The sequence below is a fragment of the Lutjanus erythropterus genome, chromosome 17 (assembly GCF_056507025.1).
Source record: "Lutjanus erythropterus isolate fLutEry1 chromosome 17, fLutEry1.hap2, whole genome shotgun sequence".
NCBI lineage: Eukaryota > Metazoa > Chordata > Actinopteri > Lutjaniformes > Lutjanidae > Lutjanus > Lutjanus erythropterus.
Window position 1 is genome coordinate 6,967,702 of NC_139333.1, and position 25,672 is coordinate 6,993,373.

Here is a 25,672-nt window from a genome sequence, read left to right on the forward strand (position 1 = left end):
GTGTCCTCTATTAATAATGTGACTGTTGATTGGGCGCTGTGAACTGGTTGGGGATTAACTTTATACGACCTTATTATCGGTATTATTTATGAGAGAGACAGACACAGACAGAGACGGAACAAGTTGGTGAACAGGTGAGTGAGTGAGAGAGACTGAGAGAAAGTTGTGTGTGTGTAGTTACACAAACAAAAGGCGCAGTCACTGCAGCCAACAGTATTATAGGTTCACTTATGTGACCTGTGACTGTGTGATTTTGTTCCTGTATGTGTTCAGCCTCATGTTTATCAGCTCTTCTCTTGTGTGTCTGAGAGAATTTGAATGTTGTTGTTACTTTGTGTTGCCAGTTAATAGAAAATCAACATTTCAGGATTTCCACTCATCATGTTGAACCCTCCGCTCGTGATGGTCAAATACACACCATCTTATCTAATGATCCGTTTACAACAATCAGTTATTTTAATCAAGTTGCAGGACGAGATGTTTTAACACTTAAATACTCAAGCTAACTTTACAGTCACTATTACATTTCTCTAAACAAAATGTATTTATAGTGTGGTCTGGACGGGATTCGTTTTGCAGAACAGTGACGGTAACATGGTTATATTATAGTACCAAAAGCTGTGCAAAAAACAGTAACAAACAGTTAAAAAAAAGAGTGAGAACTCCTAATTTCAAGACAACTATCTTCGCAAAAGTTTTCAGTTTTGAATCAAACTCAAATTCTTATTAAAAAAGTTTCATCAACCTGTAACCTTTTGCTGAGATAATTTACTTTTCGTCTTTAAAAATGCAAAATAAATCTGTATTTCAAAAATTGTTCACACTGAGCCGTGAGGTTTTTTTTTAAGTTTATTTAAAAACCTTTTTTTTTTTTATCAATAAATGACAATACAATGTAAAAAAGTTGAAGAAAATCACAATTTCAAGGCAACTGTTTTCACTAAAGTTTTGGGCTTTGAATTCAAATCAAACTCTTTCCCCAACATTAAAATCTTTTGTTGAGGTGGTTTACTTTTGTTCTTGAAAAAAAAAAGTATTTGAATCTTTGAACTTTAGAACGGAAAATTCATTAAAGTGAATGTGAAAAATAGTTAAAAATGAAATATTTCCAGTTGCAACTATTTAATTTCCAGGTATCCAAATAATGACAAATGAGGTTTACAGTTCACTTAAAACAATTTTTAAATACAGCATTTTTTGTGTTTCTAAGATTCAAGTTTATCTAAAGAAGAACAGAAAGGTTTTTGTGAACCCAGAATTTTTTAAACCATGTACAATACTACCCCATACTAACCTCACAGTGAGTTGCAGGAAAACCAAACCACAACCAAAGACACATTAACGTCTGACTTTAAAGCCACTTTTCATATCTGACCTCATGTTTTTCATCCAGCATGCACTGCTGTGGACACAACATGCTCCCACACCACAGTGGACACTAAACCACAGTCACACTGTATCAGTAATTATGTACAGCTGACCGCCAACCATGCAACTACAGTAACTGCCCAGGAATGCAGTTATTACCTGCTTAAAACAATTCTCTAATATGACATGAATTTCAATATTTCCTTGATAATTAGACACCAAGATCAAAGCAGGGGAAGAAGAGGTGCGAAAAATAAGTTATCAAATAGGAATTATTCAACCAAATACTACTTTTTATTATTGGGAACTGGACAACAGTTCATCCACTTTCATATTAAAATATTTAGCCAAGATACACTGTAAAAAAGTACACTGTAAAAAAAAAAAGTTAGCATCCAGACCACCTTAAAACTTAAGTTGACTGAAGAGGAAAAGAGGTAATTTTGTAATGGTTCAAAACAAATAAAGTTTTTTAGTCAAATAAACTTTTCAATAAACCAGTTCAGTAGTATTTGAGAGCATTTTTTTTTTTTTTTTACATTTTCTTGGTTTGAAAAGGCAGTTTTCCAATTAAGAAAGGTTTTCATTATTGCAAAAACAAGCCAACATGACTTACAGACAAAAAGTTTCATCATAGATGTTTATAAAAAGAAGGGTTTCAGGAGAGTTTTATACCTCAAACAATGCATGCTGGGAAGTCTGCTAATATGCTGATCTTCTTTCTGTAGAAACTTAAATTAACTTCTGTAGGCTTGAGAAAGTAAACACTAGAAACTTTAAGTTTAATTAACTTGCATAAATAAAACTTGTACATTTACATTATAGAAATGTTTTCAGTGGGTGACTTACTCACAAAACTCCTTTTGCAGCAAAACTTTGCACATAAAGTCATTCTGCTGTCTGTCTGTGTTGCTGATCCGTAAAATAAATCACAGTATATGTTGTATCTTGCAGGAAACCACACATGAAACAGGAGTCAGTACCTTTTAGCACTATGCAAAAAAGCCCTGAATAAGAGGTTGTATATCTGAGCTGCCATCAGTCTCAAAGCTACCCAAGCGCTCCACTACACTAGTTAAAAATCTCCAGCATCTGTTTCCCGTTACCTTGGAGATGTTGTTTCTTCAGTCTGTCCGGCTTGCAGCAGACCGGCCCCATGTCTGAGCGAGCGGCGGCAGCGGCGCAGGCTGGAGCTGGGACTGGCTCTGGCCTAAAGCTGCAGCATGAAGCGGCTTCTCCGTCACCACTAAGTCCACTTGGAAGCAGATCAGTACGCAGGTAGCACTGACGGCCAGAACCACCTGCCAGTGAGGCATGCTCGATGCCAGCGGAAACAAAACCCGTCAAACGAGTCCCACTACTTGCCCTTCACTCATTTATTGTGTCCATTCATTCACTCTTTTCTCCCTGTTTTCTCTCATTCAGCAGCGTGGGCAGCAGGTCCGTTCCCTCAGCACCCCTGGGGAGAAGCAAATCCCTGAGGAGGAGTGTAACAAGGCTCTCTCTCTCTCTGTCTGTCCTTCCCTCTCTCTCTGTCTGAGTGTGTGTGTGCAGTAGCGGGGAGATGGGCTGTCCTCCAATCTTTGCCAAACAAACTTGTATACACACACAGAGGGAAAGCAGACAGTGCCAATCAATCTCTGTGAGATACAGTACAGACTTTGGATTCTTCCTTAAGTCAGACTTGTTCCAGGATCATACTGACCTGCATCGGTGTAATGGAGCTACTGTTTCTGTCACTGATTGCTACAACCCCAACACATCTACCCACTCCATGGAAAGGTTTCAATTTGCTGCTCTGAATACAATCTGACGAGGTAAATTCCTGCAGTTCACAGCTAATGAAAAACTGCTTTCTTCAGAGATACAAACTGAGATGTCCTAACTTCACATGAACATGGTTAAAGACCAGCGCACTCTCCAGGCTCTGCAGTTTCAGCTAAACTGATTAACAACATAACTTTCTCTGGCCCTGCGATATTTTGGAAAACTGTTGTCAGTAAACACAGTTTGTCGCTGCTTCTACAAATGCAAGTTAAGACTCTGCCATATACGGAGGAAGACAGATATCAACAACATCCAGAAACGCTGGGAGTTCATCTGAGATGGACTGACGCAAAGTGGAAAAGTGTGCTGTGGTCTGAGGAGTCCACATTTCAGATTGTTCTCGGAAATCACGGACTTTAAAAGCCAGCATCTGTAATGCTATTAGGGCATGTTAGTGCGTAGTGTTACTTTTTAGAAATGCGGTTGTAACATTAGCTATTGCATGTAACTATCTAGCTAACGACTGATGTAGATTACCTAGCTAGTTAGCTCACATTTTGCTAATATTAGCTATCAGGGTTAACTACCTAACGATTATTGTCTATTGGGCTTGCTAGTTACTTAGTGTTTTTTTCCTGCTCAAAATCATCTGGTTTTCTTGTCAGCATAGACGAGCCTCTCACGTAGCATATCTAAGTACAGGAAACAGGAAATGGAAACGTTGACCAAGGTTCCAAAATGGACAGGGCTTATGAATGCTCAGATGGTTAATAATCTACAATGGAAATATAATGAAGACTGCATTATTCTAATGTGCCACATATATGTATTTTGGGCCACCATACCTGAACAGATGAAGAAATACTGTAAAATATGGACAAGTTATATCAGGGAAGTTGCTAAACACTCCTGCAGTGGTCAATCAACAGGATGGAGGATAAATTAAATAGAGAACTGCTTTGACTGTATAATTCATTTTAAGCTAACCTTTATTAAAGATATCGTATGTATTATGTCCATATTCTTTCATGCTGCAAAAACCCAAGAGAATTATTGAGTCCAAGATGTACCCGTATGTGACTTTTGGTTTGGTGTAACATCTTCACTAGCATTCACAGTGTAAACATTACACAGTGTAGACTACATAACATTCTTGGAATATCTTGTATTTACAGTACTCTATGTTTATTATCCCACTCACCCATATTTAGAGTGCAGGTTGGTCTACAGTCTTGAAGTTATTTAGTCTAAAATCAGCCACAGGCAGAAACCACTTTCTTCACTCGCAGTTACAAAACGAAGAGCAGAAAGCAGCGCAGCTACAGTCCAAGCTGCAGTTTGGAAAAGGGATGATTTTTACATTTCTTGACCTGCTTCATTTCTACTACGCTGTCGCATCACCATTAGTCTTGCCACAGACAATCCTCAGTCCAAAGTTTGATGGGTTTCCCAGTTTTCAACATTCACTAACAAATTAATTACATTTCACTTGTTTTCAGCGCTTAGGTCGACTTCGAGGTTTATTATTCATTATTAGCTAACCCAATATATATATAACAACATTAACAATGCACCATAAGCCTGAATTCAACTCTTATTTGTCAATCAACTAATGCAGCTTTGTTAAGGCCATTGCCAGTCTGTGAGTCAAATTGGCAAGCTTTCTGACAGAACCTGTCAGTATGCTAACAGTTGAAGAAAAGAAAGTCAGCCTTTCAAGAGGAAGCTTACTCCTTGCTTCATTAAATAGTTGACAAAAGTAAAAAAATGCTGTGTTCATGGTGTCCACAGAGTTGAAAGGTGCACTCAGTCAGCATGTTAACCCATTGATCTCAGCCTTTTCAAGTCACAACTCTCCAGAAAAATAGTGTTTGAACCATCTAGTGACCCCCAGAAATTATCTTGCAACACACTTGGGGGTCCCGATGCCCAGGTTGAGAATCACTGTGCTAAGCACTGAAATAAATATTCCTAATCCTGATGAAAACACCTATGGTGCGTGCATAAGCGCATACATGTGTGCATGTAGGACCCCTAGTCTTAGGGGTCTGGAAATATGGTCACCCCAGTGTTGGTGAGTCATCAGCTGGATAGTTAAGGCAGGCTGAGGGAAACTCGTTGCACCAAGAATTTATTTATTTGCTTTTTTTGCTGACAGTTAGATGAGAGGATTGATACCACACATGTCTGTATGGTAAATATGAAGCTAGAGTTAGCCAGCATGCTGTTAGCTTAGCACAAAGTTTGGAATCAGGGAGAAACAGCAAGCCTGGCTCTGTCCAAAGCAAAAATAATGTGCCTGCCCACCAACTCAATTTTTTTTTTATTACTATGATATATTTAGTTTAATCCATACACAAGTGAAATGTAAGCTGTTGCAAGCCTTTTCCTTGTTTCCAGTCATGCTAGGCTAAGCTAACTGCCGGCTCACTCAAGCTTCATATTTAGTGTATGAGAGTGGTATCAATCTTCTCATCTAACACTCAGAAAGGAAGCAAATAAGTGAGTTTCTCAAAATGTCAAACCATGTCCTTTTAACAAAAGATGAAGAAAGAATCACTTTTTCCTTGGGTGCATCTGAAGTTCATGGTATCTGACAAGAGAATCTCATAGTGACGTCCCTGTATGTCCTTATAAGCATCTTACACTGCTTTTTGAAGGCCGAGAGACCCACTGAGGAATTGAAAGGCCACCATATCATACATATACAGTTGTGTTAATGTTACAGAGGTCAAACACTAACAGTGACTGTGAGGACTCTGTAAACCCTGATGTGGGTTTGTTGTTGCATCTTGGTAAAATGACATTTCTAAGACACAGAAAAATCCTGTGTGTGTTTGTGCACGCATGGACAGGCTGCGAGTGTGTGGGCTGCCTGAACGGCCGGTCCACAATAATGAATTAGCGGAGGCTGTCACGTTTGCACAGGCACAAGTGTGTTTTGTGTGTGTGTGTGCTGTTTTCCAGATGGCTTAATTGCTTCACACTACCACAACAGAGGGCTTATAGCCTTGAGTCAGCCGTTAAATACAAAGAATATTCTAAAATATCCAGTTATTTGCCCGTTTCCTTCATGCCTGCAGGCTTTGAGACGAGCTCAGTACAGACTCAGGCACATGACTGTTGAATCGGCTTTGTTTGGGTGCACTGCTCGCTCTGTCTGGAGTACGTACAGATAAAAAACATGGTGGGAGTCCAATTTTTAATTGCTTGCATGCTAGACTACTGCTGTTATTTCATTCAAATGCCAAGAGGAAATTACAAGGGCCGAGTTTTGCTTCCACTGAGCAACATTCAAGACAGAGCTGACTGCCAGGATAGCTGTATTGTCTTGAAGGTGTTTATGCAAGATTAATGTAATGTAATGGAGATTTTTGTAGTGTCTGCGACCCTGAGATTGTGTACCCGTAAGACATTTCTGCCGAATGATGAGTTCACGCTTTTCAACCCGTGAAAACATTCAATCGATGCTTACTTTAATTCTTTCCCGTGAGGTCACAGAGGTGGCTCAAGTACTCAAGTAGAAGTACAGATACTTCAAATGAAAACGTAAAAAGTTGTCCCCTGAAGAACATTTATATTGGCTGTTTCTGTGCAAAGCTAAAACTCTCCACAGTCAAGTCTCTGTCTGTCTTGTCTGTCTCTTTTTTTCCAGGTCCTTTTTGTGTTGGTATTTGTTGTTTTATGTCTTGTTAAGTCTTCTTTGTCTTATTTCTTTTTTGTCTTGTCATGTCTTTTTCAATGTTTCAGTTTTGTTACATATTTCACATTGTTTTCATCTTGTTTTTCTTTCTGTCTTGTTAGATTTTTCCATCTTTTACATCATTTTTTGTCTTTTTATTAATTTTTTTATCTTCCTGTTACATCTTTTTTGCTTTGTTGTCTTTTACTTTGTTTTCGTATTTGCCTTTTTCTTGTCTTGTTATGTTGTGTTTGTCTTTCACATCTTTTATTTTTCATCTTTCACAACATTTTCATCTTGTTACATCTGTCAGGCGTGAGATGCACTGATGGATACACCAAGGAATAATCTTTTCTATGTGTTATTGTCCTAGTCAGTCTTGATGTATATACATTATTCCCATCAAATGCATTAAACCTAAAGTAATGAGCCAGTTTTTAAAAAAATGTAAGGAGTAGAAAGTAAAGATTTTAGTGTTCAAATGTAGTTAGTAAAGGTAAAAAGTTGTCCCAAAAAAGTCAAGTACAGATACCTGAAAACGCTACATAAGTTCAATTTATAATTTACATTTAGAAGATGGATTTATCCAAAGTGATGTACATCTGAGAGCTGATACAAGGCAAGGATCTAGTCAGGAGAGAACAACATGAGTAAGTGCCATGAAGCAAACATGACGTCTGAGAGGACGTAGGTGTCTGCAGACAGTGCCAGTGGCAATAATGTGCATAGAGCGCGTGAGATGCATTGGATTTTTTAATGTACCTTTTTGTGCAGTCAATCAAGTGCAAAGGTGTTCATGAAAAAGCTTGGTCTTCAGTTAAAGACTGCAGTACAGTAACTAAGTAAGTATTTATACTTAGTTACTTCCCACATCTGAATCAATGTATGAGAAAGTCCTCAATCTGCCTCTACAAACATGGACAAAGTCTCTGTGTAATCTATCAATAGAAAAGTGTACTGTGCACAGGAGACATTTAATTCTCACAGCATTAACCTGTGTGTGTGTGTGTGTGTGTGTGTGTGTGTGTGTGTGTGTGTGTGTGTGTGTGTGTGTGTGTGTGTGGTGTGTGTTGGGGTTCAGCATGTTGCAGCTGTTATCTGTCTTGTATCTACCTTTTGCAACAGGGTTGGGTTCTTTATATCTCCACAATAAACATGACCAATGGATTTACCCCATGGCTGGACACACACACACACACACACACACACACACACACACACACACTGTCGAACAAAAACAAAGTCCATCAGTCAATGACATGACCCAGATGAACGGCCAAGGTCCCTGGGCTCCTTTGAAGGACAAGGCTACTATTACAGTAGACAAAGGAGTGCTGAAAGTGAGAGAAACCCAGCGGTTTCATTTCTGGGCTGGTCTGACCTCAAATTGAGGGTTTATCAGCCTGAGACTCGCCTCTTAGATGTGTGGTTTTCTACCATGTGTTTGGTAACAAAGGCCAGGCTTGCACTCATGTACAGCACGATGCGCTGCACACAAAATAAACCTTTGTAGTAATTAATTAATGCAATGAATAAAACCACATTATCTCAATTAAAGAACACTGAAATGAGCAAATGCTTCCACCAGTCATTCTTCGGTGGGAATACATACACTGTCTTTTCCTTGAATTTACACACCTTTAAACCTTTCTAATGCAAAAATTTGTTTGTCAGCCCTTCTAGCAAGAAACAACGTGATCTAATATGATGGTCAAAATACCGGTATTTGCCAAAATAAAAATTGTCTTGCCCAAAAACAAGAGGAAGAGCAATTGTCATGAAACAAAGCTGAAATTTAGAGAGTCAAATTTTCAGTATTAGTGACAGGCATAAGAAATTAAACTTACATTTTTTTTTAAGTTTTTGGATTTTGAGAATAAAGTCAAAATGTTAGGAATAAAGTTGAAATGTTGAGAAAATCTTCACAAACATGTTGCGAAAGAAGCCGAAATGTTGAGAAGAAAGTCAAGTTGTTGAGAATATAGTAAAAATGTTAAGGACAAAGTTGAAATGCTGGAGGGAAAACTGAAATGTTGACAATAAAGTCAAAATGTTGAGAATAATGTTGAAACACCAATACTAAAGTTGAAATGTTGAGAATAAAGTTGAAATATTGAGAATAAAGTGAAAATGCTGAGAATAATCCTCATAATAATCATCTCATAATAATTTTAAAAAACTGTATTTATTGCTCACATTTCAACTTTATTCTAAAAATGCAAAAGAAACCCTTTGTTCCCTGATTTATTTTTTCTTATGCCTGGCACTAATACTGAAAGTTCAACTTCATTTTCAACATTTCGACTTTATTCTTGAAATGCAAAGTTAAAAAAACAAAACAAAAAAAAAACTTCCCTGTCTTATTTTCCTCTTTGTTTCTGCCTCTAATACTCGTCCATACAGATGGACAGGAGGAGCCTGGGATCAAGTCGTCAACCCTGTGAGACCGTGTGTTTATTAAGGACTCATGTACAAGGACTCATCAAAGAACCCTTAAGAAGCTTCTTCTCTCTTATCAATGATGGCTGAGACGTCCTCGAGTGGCAGTTCTTTCAGCGGCCAACAGTAAACACTCACTATCGTCTTTACTTTGCTTTCCTTGAAGGCGGGGACAGAAGCATAAAAGATTGTGTAAAAAAGCAGCTGTGCTTATTGAGCTCATTGCTGATTACTGTTTTGCCGGAGCGGGCTGAGAGTTTTCTTGTTTCATCAGGTGATCTTCTTCTTTTTTTTTTTTTTTAACCAACAAGCTTCTGTCTCTCTGCATTGTTCAAAAAAAAAATTGGCTGCTGTTGAGAGGAAAAAGCTGCAGACATGACTGGACACCGTAATGACTGTTTTAAAACCGGGAGGAAGCCCTGTCCTCCGTGAAGCATTACTTTTAACTCAACGTGAAGTCTGAAATCTATTCAGTCTATTCATTTCATACAACAGGAGTGAATAAAGCCTTCATCACTCTAAGCCGATTACAGAGTGAAGAAAGAGCAGAGTAACTCATGTGTTTCCCCCAAGGAGCCGACAAATCTAATACATGGAAGATCTAGTCAGCATCGAGAGGAAAAGAGGAAGAATGTACCTCTTACAGATTGATTTGGATCAAACTGAAATACAACCAGACTCAACAGCAGCTCTTCTGTTAACATTTTATTCGATGTAACATAAATGATGTTTTTGTGGGCGGAGCTTAGCTGGAGGGAAAATGAAACTGGCTAACACTAGCTAGCAAGTTTTGTTGCCTTGCTAACGAAGAAAATACGAGCTCTTCTGATTGTGTACAGTGGCTCCCTCTGAAGGCCTGAGTATTATTTGAAAAAGTTTTAAAAATGTCGGCTTAAGTAGTGTTAGATGATGTGATGTGTTGAGGATGAGACATTTTCTAACCTCGGAAAAGAAGCACACTATCCTGAGGAAACCCAAGAAATTTATATTTTTGACAAAACTATATGTAACACAGAGAAATGTGGATTCCAGTCCTGACCACTACACTGTATTATCTGGTGGTATTAATCGTTGTGACAGAAGAACGCCAATTCAGCGCATGAAGATGGGACCTATGGCAGCTACCTTCACCCTAAAAAACCTCTTTCATTCTTAAGTTAGCTACTTCATTTTTCATCCTGATAGTATTTACAGTTCATTTTGCATTTTGATAATCACTTGAGTGCCCTGGATAAATGTTAGCTAGCTAGCCAACATCATCAACTTTGTCCAGACTTGACAGAAACAAAAAAAAAAAACAAACCACGTACCAAAAATATCTTAGCTTGTCTTTTTACTGCTCCAACAATCACAATCTCTGGTTTGGTTGACGGTAGATAATACATGCTGTTCCCCCTTGCTGCTCCTCTTATGTCCGACCTACTGCTCGCTCCTCTCCAGATATTTTCACATCTACTTAAATAATTAATGATTAATTTCAACCAAACCGGAGTTGGTGATTTCTGGAACAGCAGAAAGACAAGCCAAGGTAATTTTGGAGAGTTTTATTTTGTTTCTGTGAGTTTCTTTGAGTTTGAATGAGGATGACAATGTTAGCTAGCTACTTAATGTCGTTAACAGTTATCTGAGACAATGAGTTGATTATGAAAATGCTCAAAAACAATATAAAAGTGCAAAAGCAACAGTAAATATTATTTACAATATGTAACACGCTAACTGTGAAAAGTCAACTAAGTAAGTTAAGGTTTGTTGGCAAAGGTAAAAAACAGATATATGTCACACTACACTACAGTAGACCTGTAGAGAATCAGTCCAAATTGAATAAAAAGTAATTATCTAAAGCATCTTTCTTCATGTCAGCGATTTCTGCTGACCTGCCTCCTTCTTTTCATCCAACCTGTCACTGTGCATCTTTCTTCCACCTGACTGCGTTCCTCTGGCTGTCTGCCCACCCCCCCCTCCCTCCCTCCCTCCCAGCCCGTCTCTCAGGCTGCTGCCCCGCAGGCCCCGTCCGTAGAAACTCGCCGGGCTTCTCACCCCTCTGCTATGTTGACCGGCCATAAACAAAACACACAGAGACTCACAAGCCTGTCAGCCATTCTAAACACAAGGAGAGACCTCTGAGCAAACACTCCCAGAATGACAGGGTGATATAGGGAGCCACAAGGTTGGACTGCACCGCCTCTGAGCTCAGCTGCTGTCTTACGGTTTCAACTGTAGGACTAGATTTTCAGCTTGTTTGTGTGTGTGTTGAATTGTGGTGTCATGTTTTAAGCCCCAACACTTGAAAACACCACATCCACACACATGCTAACAATAAAACTAAGTGTTGTATTGATTGAGTGAAATCTTAAAGGGCTACGTGAGGTCAGTCTAAGCAGACTGTTGAGCCGCAGGCAATCCCTCCGCGTGGGTACAACATGTGAAGCGTGACGGCTCGCTAACAGTCCTGAGATCTGCAGGCAGTCACGGAGCAGCTTGAGATGATGGAGAGGCCAATTTGTTTTCTATTTATTTTAACGTGCTTTTTCTTTTTTTCTTCTTTTTTCTTTTACAGAGCTTGAGATGTAATACTGGTGACTGACATGTCATCGGCTCTGAGGTCATGAGATGTGAGATCAGCCCCCGCGGCAGCAACTAATCCTTGGCTAATAGTGCTCTCTGCTGTCTGCACAGAGAACAGCAGCCACAGAATGAAGGTAATCATGCTGCAGTTTATACTGTCTGTTTAACCCAGTGCAGCATATAGTGATTCTAATTGCTGGTTCATTTTTTAAAATCTAAACTTGTATATGTTTTAGACACTTTCGGTGGGTATACAGTGCACTTTTTAAAGTGTTTTTTGTAGCATGCCTCACTTGTAAGGCACCTGTTGGAAAAATGCATCATCTATACTAGCAAGGGTTCTTCCCCATATTCACATTTCTTCTGTTTTTGGCCACAATCCCATCTTGGTTTTTCTTCTACAGAGTAAAATTCTTTCACACACATTTAACGTGAAAATAGACAACTTTTTTGCTTTAACTTTCTATTATGAAGTAAATGTTGATTGCATAGTGTAATGGCTATAGAAGAACCATCTGTGTTTAGATTGTTTCCCACCAAGCCTTGCTTTGATTATGCAAATCTTCATGGATCTAGGCTCTCCAGACAGAAAATTATCTGTAACCTGGCCCTGCAGTGTAATAGGCTGCCTTTCATGCTAGAAAATTAGCTGGCCTCCACATGCCTCTAAATAGTTAAATTGTTAATAATTCCTCGTGTGTTTTTATCATAGAGGTACAGTAGATGTTGTACACGTAACAGGCCACAAAATAAATCAGTGCTATAAACCCGGAATTGGAACTTTTTCACCATAAATACATGTAGACTTTCAGTGCACTTGTGCCACTTCACATACAGCTGTTGCCCTTCCTATTTTTTCCATCCCTGCACCACAGACAGCCTGAGTCTGCCAGTGTTATGCTGAAGTGTGTTCTCCAGTCAGATCATGTTTCCCTTAGCAGAATCCTGCACGGTTTAGGTTATGGTTAGACATAGCAAAGTAAAGTAAGGGGAAACATAGACATGGAACAGTGTAGACAACAATTCTTGTTGTCTTTGCCACAGCAGCACAACAGTGATACTACTTGGAAACACTAGGGGCTAAAAAATTGCCCATTTCCACTGTGTAGTATGATGATTGTTGATCTCCCAACAATATGCATACATTCGATTTAACCAACACTTGAGTCCACATTTACAGAATCTAGGCAAATGGATAAAAAGTGGGAATACAAACTATGCTGAAATATGGAGAGGAGAGCAGTATAAAAGTCATATATAGGCCACATCTGGTGTGTGTGGTGATCTGAAGAAGTGTGCCACCAAAATTAAGCTTCATAAAATCCCTCTAATGTTCACTCTAGCAATGGATGACATTTCCAGGGTGTTTTTGGAGACATGAAGTGAACCGGGGGTAAGAAGTAAAGGCAGCGGTGGATGTCTCACCTGGTACAATTTCAAAAAGGTGTCTTCCTGGTTCGTCTGGATTGGCTGTGAGCTCGTTGACCTGGCATCCCTGCAGAGTTATACAGCCCTGAAACAGAGACAGAGGCGTTCAGATATTGAGCTGCATTGACTTTCTCTGTTGCAATAAATAACAATTTTGTTCATTTCCAGCTGATTACGGCTTATAGGTCACCAAGAAGATTTCCAAGAGATCTTTAGGGGTTATTTAATTAATATTATAATCATGGAAAATACACATAAACACATTACAATAATAATAATATTGGCATATTTTAAAATAAACCTAATTTCCACTCCCTAGTTCCTCATATTTGTTTTGTATCAGTTTAATCATATTGTCAGCCCTTTTTCCTGACCTGGAGAATCAGTATTATTTGTGACGTACTTGACTAAAAACTTAAACTGGTCGGGACAGGGCTTTATTTCACCACTGGAATAATATGCAGTCAAGATCATCACTGGCAAATGTATACATGCATCAGTGCGGGGCAAAGAAAATAAATGATTTACAGACCGTAACAATAGACACAGACTGTAACAACAGCCTGTGACATTAGTTTAAGCCATTTTCTCACTTTGGTAAACATGTAACATTAGCACAAGTGAGCTAGCTAGAGCAGTGAGTTGGTAGTTTGGAAAAATGAAAATGGTTCGTACATTAAACTGCTCACAAGGTCTGTGGATTATCTTGAGTAACAGCTACTCACACCAAAACAATCTAGAGTGATAAGTAGCGCTACAGGTTAGAGGAAGAATATGTATTTTTCATTTTGAAGTCAACTGTCCCTTTAAATTATGACTGTATTTATTGTTTAGAAATATCGCAATTAAATATTTTCCTCACATTCAACCCTAAAATCATAAATCCCTCCTGCCTGGCATCTTTCTTTCTTCTTCCTTGCATCCTTGCTCCCTCTCTCTTCCCCCCTATCCCTCCACTCTTAACCCCTCCAAAATTTTAAGCAGCTACTCCTGTGATTGAACAGGGACACACACAGATTATCAGAATACATTATCCCGATCAATACCCATTTAGCCCGGAGAACTGAGGCCAAGCGAGCTGTGAAGAGATGCCAGCGTCTGTGGGTCGGCCCACGTTAATCTGCACACTGGCATCCTCCATCAAATGGGGAGAGGAGCCTCTGCCAAAGAGCTTCATCCAGAGGGCCGGGCTGTCGCCAACATTAGTTGCCATGGCAACAAATGGAAGGGGTGGGAGCCGGGGATGGATGGAGCACAGGGGCAGGGCACCGGTGGGGGGAAGAGCTCCCAAGGGGGCTATGTGCTCGGAATAACACGAGTAGCTGGCCGGGGATGAATGAATAAGAAGAGGCAACACGTCACCCGAGAACACAAATCACACGGCCAAGCAGAGTAAGCTGAAAACGTAAAGCTTTAATTGTCCTTTTCTAGGTGTTACCTTGGTGATGGAGTGACTTTGAAAAGAGCTCACAATCTGTTGCAGTCAATATGAAACTGAACCTGCAAGCATGAGCCTTTAACCAGCCACAAACAGATGTGGACACGCCCGGTTTAACCTGGTTTTCACATAAATGACAATCATCATTCTGGACCAGAACACCAGCCTGGACCCTGAAGACTCACTCTGGCAACTTCCTTCACTGGCGCCACAAGAATCACACTGCTATTGATTGGTACCATGTGTGCAGGTCTTAAATTGGGGCACATAAACACCTCAAACGGCATGAAGCTCTGATCAAGTCTTTCACCAGCTGTCTCCTCACATATAAACCAGTCCTACTGGATCGCAGTCACAGCAGCAGCAGCAGCAAACTGCTGACAAAACCTGACCACATCAGACTCAAGGCTCAGAAGCAACCATTCAACAAGGGGGTGAACTTTATTTTGAATTGTAGTCAACATCCCAGAATCCTTGAATTTTGAATGAATTTGTCTAAAATCTGAAGTCTAAATCTAAGTTTAAAGTTAGACACATCATGCATAAGTCTGGGAATGAGATGGAAACATTATCCTTTGGATTCAATGTGGTTTGTAGTTTCATTAAAACAGACTTATGTGGCCTGAGGCTGGATCTGGCAAGTCAGTATCATTTTGCTTTGTTTTCCCACCTTTATTCTTAAACTAACTTTATCTACTCAGTGGCATACATCCATGTTGTTTACATTGTTCTTCTTCTACTGTTGCTACTACTGTCATTGCAACCTGAGTGACATACCGTAACACTTTGTGGACCAAACCTTTTTGCCAACAAAAATACTTAGCCCACAATTCCACCTTATGGCAAGTCAGACTGGGTGACCATCAGAAGAAGTGCATTACTATTTTAGCAAGCCGTGCTTATAGTGACAAACCCACAGAGGATCATCACTAACTCTGCAGTTCTCCTCAGCTCTTCTGAGTGTTTTAGCCCCTTTAAGCACATTGTTTTGATTTTATTTGCCACAACAGTTCTGACAAACCCACTGTACACTGCCTGCCAAATGCAATTAGCAACTAGCTGGATAACCAGAGAATTTATCATCTAAAGAGCCAGCTCTTTTTTGGCAATTGATAAAAACTAAAACAGAGCTTAAAATGAGATTGAATATTTGACCATACATCCACAAACACAACTCCAACTGAATGTCAGTGTTATGTTATTGTGCATTTGCTGGCTGCTGGCCACTGTTTGCTAACACATTAGCCAAAATTTTTAAGGTGAGAGGATATTCATGTTCCAGTATGTAAGATTTAGGGGGATTTAGGGCCTCCTTCAAATTTTGCTACCTGAAACTGGTAACCACTTATGACAGAAATTCTCTTGCAGGCATTGGAAGAGGAAGCATGAAGTTTGGATTAAGGAACAACTGACCTTGAGACAATCAAAAATGTGCACATGATATCTTTCAGCCACTCAGCCAGATCAGCTGGATGCAGCGTTGCGGAAAACCCCATGAGGAGATTCAAGAGCTTTGCTAACTTATCTTGGATTTAAGGCTCCTCCTTGCTAATGGACTGCTGTGCTGACACAGAGAGACCAGTTCCACCCCGACATCTCGGATCAAGCTGTTGCATTTGACAGGTGGACCAGTTCTGAGCTGACAGGATGCAACACGTAAGGCTCTTCTTTAATATTTACAGAGAAAGAACTGAGTAGTTAACATGAACATGAACTGGACTAAAGCCCCATCAACATACAACAGGAGGGACAACTGAAAATACATCACAGTCTTGTCCTCACTGTTTGACTCACATGTGGTCCCTACAGGCAAACATCACATTAGTAGCATTTGGCAATAAAGATGGAGGCAAAACAAGCTTCTCAAGTTTCTCCACTTTAAAAATTACATTTTTTCTTGGTTTTTGTTTTAATGAATTGCAGCTGAAGACTCATTTTGTATTCAGCGCACTAATGATTCCCTCCTCCACCACCTCCACCCATGTGTTTGTCTTGTAGCAACAGAAATCTATTGTCCGATAACTGAAGTCCATTTGTTCTAGAGTGGATTTGTCCCCACATGATGAAAAGGAAAAGAAAACCTGTATAGATCTCGCATCAGTGTTGCCTCCCCTTCAACCAATTATCACGTCTTTTCATCTTGGTAGGAGGGGGGATGGTCTAGGTCTTGTTGCAGCAATTTGCCTACATACCCCCCTCCATCCGCCCCTGTAACCCCCACCAACCACTCCCAGCCTCAAATTTCCTATCGATTTGAAGATGGGAGGGAGGAAAAAAAAAAAGGGCTAGAGTGACACTTTCTCACACATCCTGCTCTCTGAGGGGGGGAGGATCTGTATGTGTGTGCGTGTGTGTGTGCATTCCTCTGAGTGTATATATGTGTGTGTGTGTGTGCAGTCAGCCATGTGTGTGACTTGAATCCACTGGGAGTTGCAAATCAATACGGGCTGGATGAGTATTGGCAAGCTCTGATTAAAGACAGTCTGTCAAAGCCTTCAGTCAGTTGTTCCCCGCAGAGTGGAGACTGCGAGGAGGAGAGACGTCATCCTGTGTGTATATAGTGTGCCTGAGTGTGTGTGCGTGCTGACACACTGAAAGACCCACATTAGATGAACAGCCAACATGCAGAGTGAAGATGGAAGAAATCAATAAAAGGGTCGAGATTTCAGCCAGGAATGTAAAGAGATGATTATTAGGCTATAAAGGCCGTGTGTGTGTGTGTATGTGTGTGTGTGTGTGTGTGTGTGTGTGTGTGTGTGTGTGTAGACCTGCCCCCGCTGTCTTTTGTTGTTGGATTACATCATTGCCTCATGTTCCGGCTATGTAAGCCTGTCAGCTGTTGACTGTCCATCCCAACATTGTTTATATGGCTGTGTGTGTTCGTGTTAGTGGTTTAAGTGGACATTTGATGTGACAATACACCAACGCTCAGAGGACATCTTGAATTAGCAGGACGTAGTGGCCCTCTAATGCAGCAAAAACTTGATTGTGCAGCAGTGTCAGTTTAGTACACAAAAACCTGCCTGTGTGTGTGTGTGTGAGTGAGAGAGAGAGAGTGAGTGAGGTCAATCCAGGCCAGCTCCTGTACTGTTTCTGAACTCTTCAGTAACAATCATAATGGGAAAGTGTGAGTCAGCACCTGGCCACAAAAGACGTCCCTCATCACAGGAACGATGGGATCGATTAAAGGTTTACTCTGAATATTTTTATGATGGTGCCCTAATGGAAGAGGAAACCAGGCACTGCTGTGCTGTTTTGTACTAATGCACTCAAATGTCCTGTGAGTGCGGTGAGTCATCGTTTGTGCTGTGCATTTCCATCTGTTGTCACAAACAAAACACGTACAGTAGTATTGTTTACTTAAAGATCATCACCGGTGTTATTTGTAGCAGGACTTTTTCAGCCTGGATCATTTTGTAATGCTTGGAAGCCTACTGCATTCACCTGAGAGAGGAAATAGCTCTGTTGTTTAACTTTTCATTTTTTAAAAAAAGGCTCTGTTTTCTTTATTTGTGAGATCATTTTTCATAAAAAAAAAAACAGCCCTGTTTTTCTGAATTTATGAGATGATAAAAATTGAATATCAGTTTAAGTGTACACTATGTTTAGAATATTTTCATCACCTTGCCATCAGACAGCCTTTTCCAACAGGAAATCAAACATTGCAAAAGTTCTCTTTTAATTGCAATTCTAATTATGGAATCCTTTTCTCACAAGACAAAAAGCTATTTTGAGGAACATTATTATAATTACTCCTCTCTCTTTACCAGAGACAGTAACTTGTTTGCAGTTTTAGTGTTATCTGACTTGTTGCCCTTTTAAAAATTCCATCAGTCCAGAGAGTGGAAAGCTACACCACTGAGAGCAAGATAAAACACTTTCGTTTAGTTGTGTCGGTGTAATCACACAAGCCAAAGAACAGTAACTCAGCTTGAGTTTCACCATCCTGTTAGTGTATTCCGTAGTGTGGCTGAAGTTTTACCTGTGGTTTGGTTTCTTCCTCGTCCTTGTAGAAGAAGAGCTGGTCTGAGCGCAGCACAAACCAGCGGAGCTGCCAGTTCTTCATGATGCTGCGTTGCTTCTTCAGCCAGCCAGCCTTCAGCGCCCCCTCCTGGAGGCTGGGGGAGGCCGGCCGGCATGAGCCCCGTGACACCTCGCCCATCACCATGCTCTTGGACCTGGCTGTAAAAAAACACACACATAAAGCATTTTAAAGGCATAGTTAGGATTATTTATAGAGGGGTTGTGTAAGGCACTTATTGATGGTCAGTGTATTAGCGACAGTAGATGATGGTTTTATGCCCCCAGTTTGGGGCACTAAGCAATGAACTACTATGGACAGAGTCAGCATCAAAAGCTTAAGTTAAAACAACTTAAAAAATTATTAAAAAATAAATGAATAAAAGCAATCTTTTTAAAGGTATAACATGCAACATTTTCCCCAAAAAATATGTAAACATAATCCCTGTCAGTCATCACTTATGATCCACTAGAGGACTGTGGTGGAGTCTGTATGTATTTTATTTATTTTATTTTGATGCTTCACCAACCAAAATGTTGGTATTTGATGTCTTGGTATCTTTCTGGTGTGTTTACAAACAGCTCAGACAAATTCTACTGATTCTACCTTGAAGTGTATGCTATATTTAAATATTTCCACGACTTTACTTTGCTGTTAGCCTGAATTTTCTGCTGGCAAAACCGCTGTTAGACAAGCCAAATATTGTTCTTTCCAAACTAACCAAAGTCCATAGGTGAAATCAGCAGTTTTACCTCACAGGACACTAGAGTTGCTGGTCGACCACTGCTTCAATCTCTTAGTTTGTTTGCATTATTGCGTGACTTTGGTGAATTTGAACTAGACTTTTACAATACATAAGTCACACAATAACTTAAAGAAACTAATATATCGAGGCAGTGGTAGACCAACAACTACAGTGTTCTGTGAGGTAAAAATTTCCTATGAAATTTGGTTGGTTCGGAGTGAGTGATATTTGGCTTATATAACAGAGGTTTCCCATCAGGAAATGCTGTCTGATGACAAAGTAAAGCAATGAAAACATTGTAAATATAGCACACACTGAAACAGCTATTGATTTTTTTTGAAGGGAACCTTTTTTAAGTGGCTGAAATACCTTTTGTTGCTGACTACATCCAGTGCAGTTCATTACTTAGCTTCTGAGCTGGTGCAGAATATGAGGGGTCAGCTGGGTTAAAGGGGACTGAACTGGTGGCTCTGCTTGATTTACTATATTTCTCCCATTTTCTTTGGCTCATGCCTTTTCATTTTCACCCCAACAGAAGCTTGCATTATCCCTTATTCTGTATGCTGTATGCACACACATGCTCTGCCAGGCTCTTCAGTCATGAACACACACACAACCTTCTGCCCCGGGCTGCAATGCCTCTAGATAAAGGAGAGTGGGACTGCAGGGAGGCAGCAGGCACAAATAACAACAGAAAGCAGATAAAATAGGGACTGCGAAGGAGGGAATATACACACTCACATACACACACATAGCCTCAGGTGACAGGGATCCCCCCCTTCTATTTCAGAGGTCCTTGGAACAGACTTATTGTGTGTTGCCACTACCCAATAGCAGAGCAGAGGGTTTTCAGCTGAGATAATAGGACCACATGGGACTGACTGAGTGGCTGAGAGACTAGCTGGCTGACTGAATCATTCTCAACAAGGGTGTGTAACCTGAGCTCAGTCAAGGACAGGTTTAAAAGGGAGGGGATGGCAGCTTTACAGCTGTGTTTCAGTGTGAAATAAGGTTGGTCCCCACCGTGCTACTCACATCATCCTTGGATGATATCAGCCGATGAAAACATAGATTTAGGAGTGTGATGTGCATCATTTTCGACAATATTGAATGACAATATTACATCAGCTGACACTTTAGCATGACTTGTGGATGCATGAGTATAAAGCACGTGTCAGTTTTTAAGCATCAGTTGCAGGTAAATTATGTTCACACTCTCAAAACTGGCCGAAGATTTCAAGGTTTTACACGGATGATGAAATGCCACAGAGCCACAGAGCTAAGATGAAGGTTATATTCTGGTCAGGCAAATAAGGCAATGCTATTTGATGATCATGTATAATTTATAGAGATCAATTGTGCAGACATCCTCCCTGCTGGTGTGCATTTTGTGCCACACACACACACACACACACACACACACACACACACACACACACACACACACACACACACACACACACGCACGCACGCATAGAAATGATCAATGCTCAGATGGCGCAGAGGAAAGAAGGGCATGGATGAATGGGGAGGGGGGAAAAATCAATGTTTATTCTTTTTTATTGTCTCCTCTCTATATCTCTGGCATACATATAGCTAAAAGGACAGGGCTCACATCATTTTTTTTCATGTTACAGCCTTTCCTGGCAGCCTGCAAAGCCTGTTGATCCTCAGAGATGTGATGAATGTAGGATGGGCTGATTACTTCTAGAGAAAGATTTTTTGACCATTATAAGTGGGGACTTTTACTGTTAATCATGTTATTTCAATGCATTTCTGCGTAGGATTTATCATCATGAAAGTTTTATCATCTGTATTTTATTTCTTGGTCCCAGTTAAGGTTATAAGGTTATTAAATTAACCAACAATTATAGTTGCAGCTTGAATTAAACAGAGAAATTAGCTAGTTAGCGATTATCATTTGGCCAAATATATTATGTTTTAATCCTTATATTTTTTTTGTCACTTTGGGTCCAAACTTTACTCCTCTTATACCTCTGATTTTGGTCTCCACCAGCTTGGGAGGAAAATAGCCAAAACATGATTAATGTCTATTAATACTAACAATTTGGGACTGGTGTCCTTGAGGTTCTCTGCTGGTGTAGGTTTGGGCTGTGATGTTTGGGTTTGGGCTACCACTCAAGGGAAAATTGCGACATATTTGAAAGCTGAGTAACATGGTAGAAATTAGGTGGCTGAATGTAAATATGCTGAAGACATGTCAGCTGAACACAGCAAAATGTGCCCCTTTATGAGATCAAACATCTGCTGGAACATCTTTTCTGAGTGTTTTCCTGCCGACCTGTATCCGTAATGATCATAGTTTAATATCCAGACATTCTTCCCTTTTATTTTGTTCCCCTCTCCTGCTCTCTTTCTCCATTTACCCCTGTCCCCTCCACCTTGGCTGTTCTCATTTATCCAGCTTGTATTAATTCCACTCTTTCCCGGCTCTGTATTCTCACCCCCCCCGCCCCGTCTCCCTCCATTTCTCTTACTTTGACTCGCTCTAATTCGCCTCTCCCTCCTTACGTTCAGCACTGCTGGTCCTGTTGAATCAAAGCTCTGTTATTACTGAAAGCACATGTGCACTCTCACACACAAAAGAGGATCCTTGCTCTCACCACTGGCACCTCATTTAAGCAGTTTTTGTCTGATAAATGAGCTCTTGGATTTGAGGCACATTTTCATTAGCTATTTTTAAAATATAATTAGTTCCATTGTTTTTGAGGGCTGTTAATTTCTAAGCATTGCAGAGCCGTCTTAATTGCTTTTTGCAATTGGGTAATGCTTTACAGAACAGTGGTTTAATTTCTGCCTGTTAGTGCACAGTATGTTTAAATAAAAACAGTATTAAAGCTCTGTATTTAAATTTTAAAGGGACAAGTCACTCTTGTAACTTTCATAAGCGAGTTTTACTAATAATCACACTATAATTATACATCTGGATACCATAATTATCAATCTCTAAAACATCTGCATATGAATGCAGAATCTGTAGGCAAGGGGCGCCAAATTCATATCTGAAGTCTTCTGGTTTCCGTTTGTTGTTCGTTTTTCAAGAAGTGTTGCATGAAGGCTTTGGTTGTATGCAAGTACACAGTATTTTCATACCTTCTTGACATTTTTCCAGGGTATTAAGGTAGGATTTGTGTCATACTTGTGCAACTTGCTCGCTGAGCTGACCATTATAGTGATGCTATTCCCACTGTGTGGAAACAGCAGACACAGGAGCTCTACAAACTGTACATTTACTGCCAGACTGATGACTTCACTGTTTACCTCTTCCTTTGCTCAGCGTGCATTCATCGTCACTGTTGTAGACAGTAATTAGTCTGCCCCTTGCCTTCTGTCACGCTTACTAAAGTTACACATTCGCCTTGCCCCTCTAACCAATCAGTAGTCTGAAGTGTTTGGTATCTTTTCTACAGGACTAAATCCTGTAGTCCTTCCTACAGGAAGTCCTTTAGACCTTAAATCCTTCCTACAGGACTAAATCCGAAATACTGCCAGTTCAGAGGCATTTTTCTCTTTTACTAGTTAGTCCTGTAACTTCTGTAACTGTAACTCCCATGTTTCTCAGTTCAGCTGCATTGCTTGTCCACCAATAGAGAGACTGACCTCTGGTGGCATGTGCTGCACACTACAATACGTCACTTGAACACAGCATTTTCATATCAGTTTAATAAATTGTGTGTATTTTTGACAGCACCAAAAGCCATACCATCAAGATTCCATAATACCCTGGTATATTGTACCCAAGCCTAGTGTGGAGAGCAAAAGAGGTGGACACATTGACCAAAATACAGTCTTGGCATCTTGACATCACTGGCTATTTTTTTTTTTAAATATCTGAGTTCATACTCATAAAACAATTTGATTGTAGAGGTTGTCTTTCAACTCCAACTCCATTCTTGCATCTCAAGTTGCTAATCAGACTCTAAACAATGATCGAAGTATGGAAGAGAAAGTCTTGGCCTGGACATCCATTATCTGGATATCCACTGGCTACACCTGAAAGACCCCAGAACACTGGCTGTTGCTGCCAGATGTTAAATCATGGTCAGTCAATAGCTGATGGGTTCTGGTATTCTTGTAATATCGTATCATGGTCGGATATGTTTACTAAAAAACCTTAGCTGATGCCTAGTCTCTTTAACATTTTGAGTTTTTTCACTCCCAAACTGTGACTTCATCGAGCTGACATGTTTTCAGGTTTTCCAATGGCCTCTTTAAATTTGCTTCTTCAAATATTCAGAATTAGATTGAAGATTGCACTTGAGAGGTCACAAATGAGATCTTAGTCCCACTGCGACCCTTTCTCTGAGGACACCAACAGATCATTTGGTGGCGGAAACATCTCACATGTGATCAACAGCAATGTGAACTGAACATTAAAACCATGACTGGGTGTCTTGCTCATTTCCTGGTAATACCAGCAAGAAGTGGCACTCACCTTCCCTGTCCTCCTTCACCCTTCTGTTTTTCCTCACCACATTGCGTCCCTCATGTCTTTCCATCATTCCTTTCCCTGCCAGTGTTAGCATAAAAAAGCACCACTGTTTAATGCATCAGCTGTCTGGATCACGGACCGAGTGGAACATACACTGGCCTATGATTCACGCCTGAGTCACAACAACTGATTTTTGAGTGTGTGAGTGTGTGTGTGCCAAGCACGACTACCCACTGCGCCAATTTGGACCTTCTGCTCTGAGTGATTCAGACCTTCCTTGGCTTGGGTGGAGCTGCTCTGTGGTCACTTCTACAACTATCAACTACAATGCTGAAAAGAGGCTGTTTCGCTGTAAAGCGCTCTCTATGCATAATCACAGCAATTCACCGAAACAGAGAGCATAATTGTGGCTCATCCATTTACAGTAGATAGTAGTTAGGGAAGGGCTGAGTCAAATAATAGGGGCTTAACATCATGCCTGGCTGTGTGTGCAGATGTACAGCATGTCCACATTTGTTTATTGTGACACACTCCAATGATAATTTATGTAAATTGGTCCATGTGTCATGTTATTTCAGAGACATGGATGAATAATTCCGGGTATGGAGCTGAATATCCAGGAATACCAGACAGCTTGGCGACTCATTCAGTCATGAACATGATATCATAAACGTGTGAGTTTGTTGGTGGGGAGGGGTATGATGAGCAGACCACTGTACACTGTAGACCGTTTTATAAAACTTTGATTTCAGCTGTGATTTACAGCAAAAGAAAAACAGACTAAAATGTCCAGTGTGGCAAAGTATGGCAGAAACTGAATATATAATATTTCTCAATGTTTTCATTAGTGTATAATCACCTGAAAATAAGAGTGTGGGTCCTCTTCCACGGAGGCCACCATGTTTCCATTGTAGCCTAGAATGGACAAATCCAACACCCGCTCTAGATATGGCCTTTCATGCTTTGCACAAGTTTCATGGCCACTATAAGTTCTCTTACACAGAAGTAGAGAGTAAGATGAGGTGTTTAATTTGCAAGCTCACCACTAGATTCCACTACATCTTACACACTGGTCCTTGAAATTGAACGAACAGAGAAACACACAACAATCCTGACAGATTCAAAGCTCCGTCACCCTGGCATTTAAAATGGAATTATTTCCATCAGTGGATTTGTTCATGAGGGCAAAGTAAATCTGTGTGATTTTTTCCCACTGAGTTCAACATTGGTGGACATTGACATTTGCCAGTAGGAAGCCATCTTTACAATGCTGACCTTTGAATCCAAAATGGGGGAAGCTATTGTTGTTTATTAGCTTAGATTGATTAAATCTTGTCTGACAAAGTTTAAACTGCTCTGCAGAAGAGGTATGGTATTTAGACAGTGGTATCATTTCAGTTTTTGAAGAATTAAATTATGTATTGTCTCGTAAGAGATTGATCTGAAGAGCTGGCTAAATGAAAATTCAGCTAGCAAGTCCGGAGAGGCTTTTTTGTCCAATTTTGTGCCTACAGAGAAAACAGACAGAAGTTGTTGTTGTGACCAGCATATTTCCAGCTTGCTAGCATGTTAGCTCGTCAACTGCAGTTATACTTCACCTACTTCCAAGGTGCTCAGAGAAGGGAAAAAGATGAAAATCCAGCAACACTTGTAGAATAGAACATCTTTATTTTAGACCCATGCATTTACTACCTCTGCAACCTGACTTTGGATAAGTGGTTGAAGAAGTATTGATAGATTGATTGACAAGGTTGCATTAAGTAAAG

General features: G+C 40.1%; 1 protein-coding gene across 3 annotated transcripts in view; it reads right to left on the reverse strand.

The window, feature by feature from the left end:
• The window catches only part of arhgap22b (Rho GTPase activating protein 22b), a 45,712-nt gene that overhangs the window by 14,738 nt on the left and 5,302 nt on the right, over nucleotides 1–25,672 (reverse strand). For 2 of the 3 annotated variants that reach the window (XM_084740273.1, XM_084740274.1), the window contains exons 2-3: nucleotides 18,670–18,869; nucleotides 13,247–13,334 (exon numbers count right to left, since the gene is read on the reverse strand). In XM_084740273.1, coding sequence (XP_084596399.1) covers nucleotides 13,247–13,334; nucleotides 18,670–18,869 — 288 coding nt within the window. Of the gene's footprint in view, nucleotides 1–2,474; nucleotides 3,576–13,246; nucleotides 13,335–18,669; nucleotides 18,870–25,672 lie in introns of those variants that run through there. The other variant, XM_084740275.1, reaches the window with a different exon arrangement.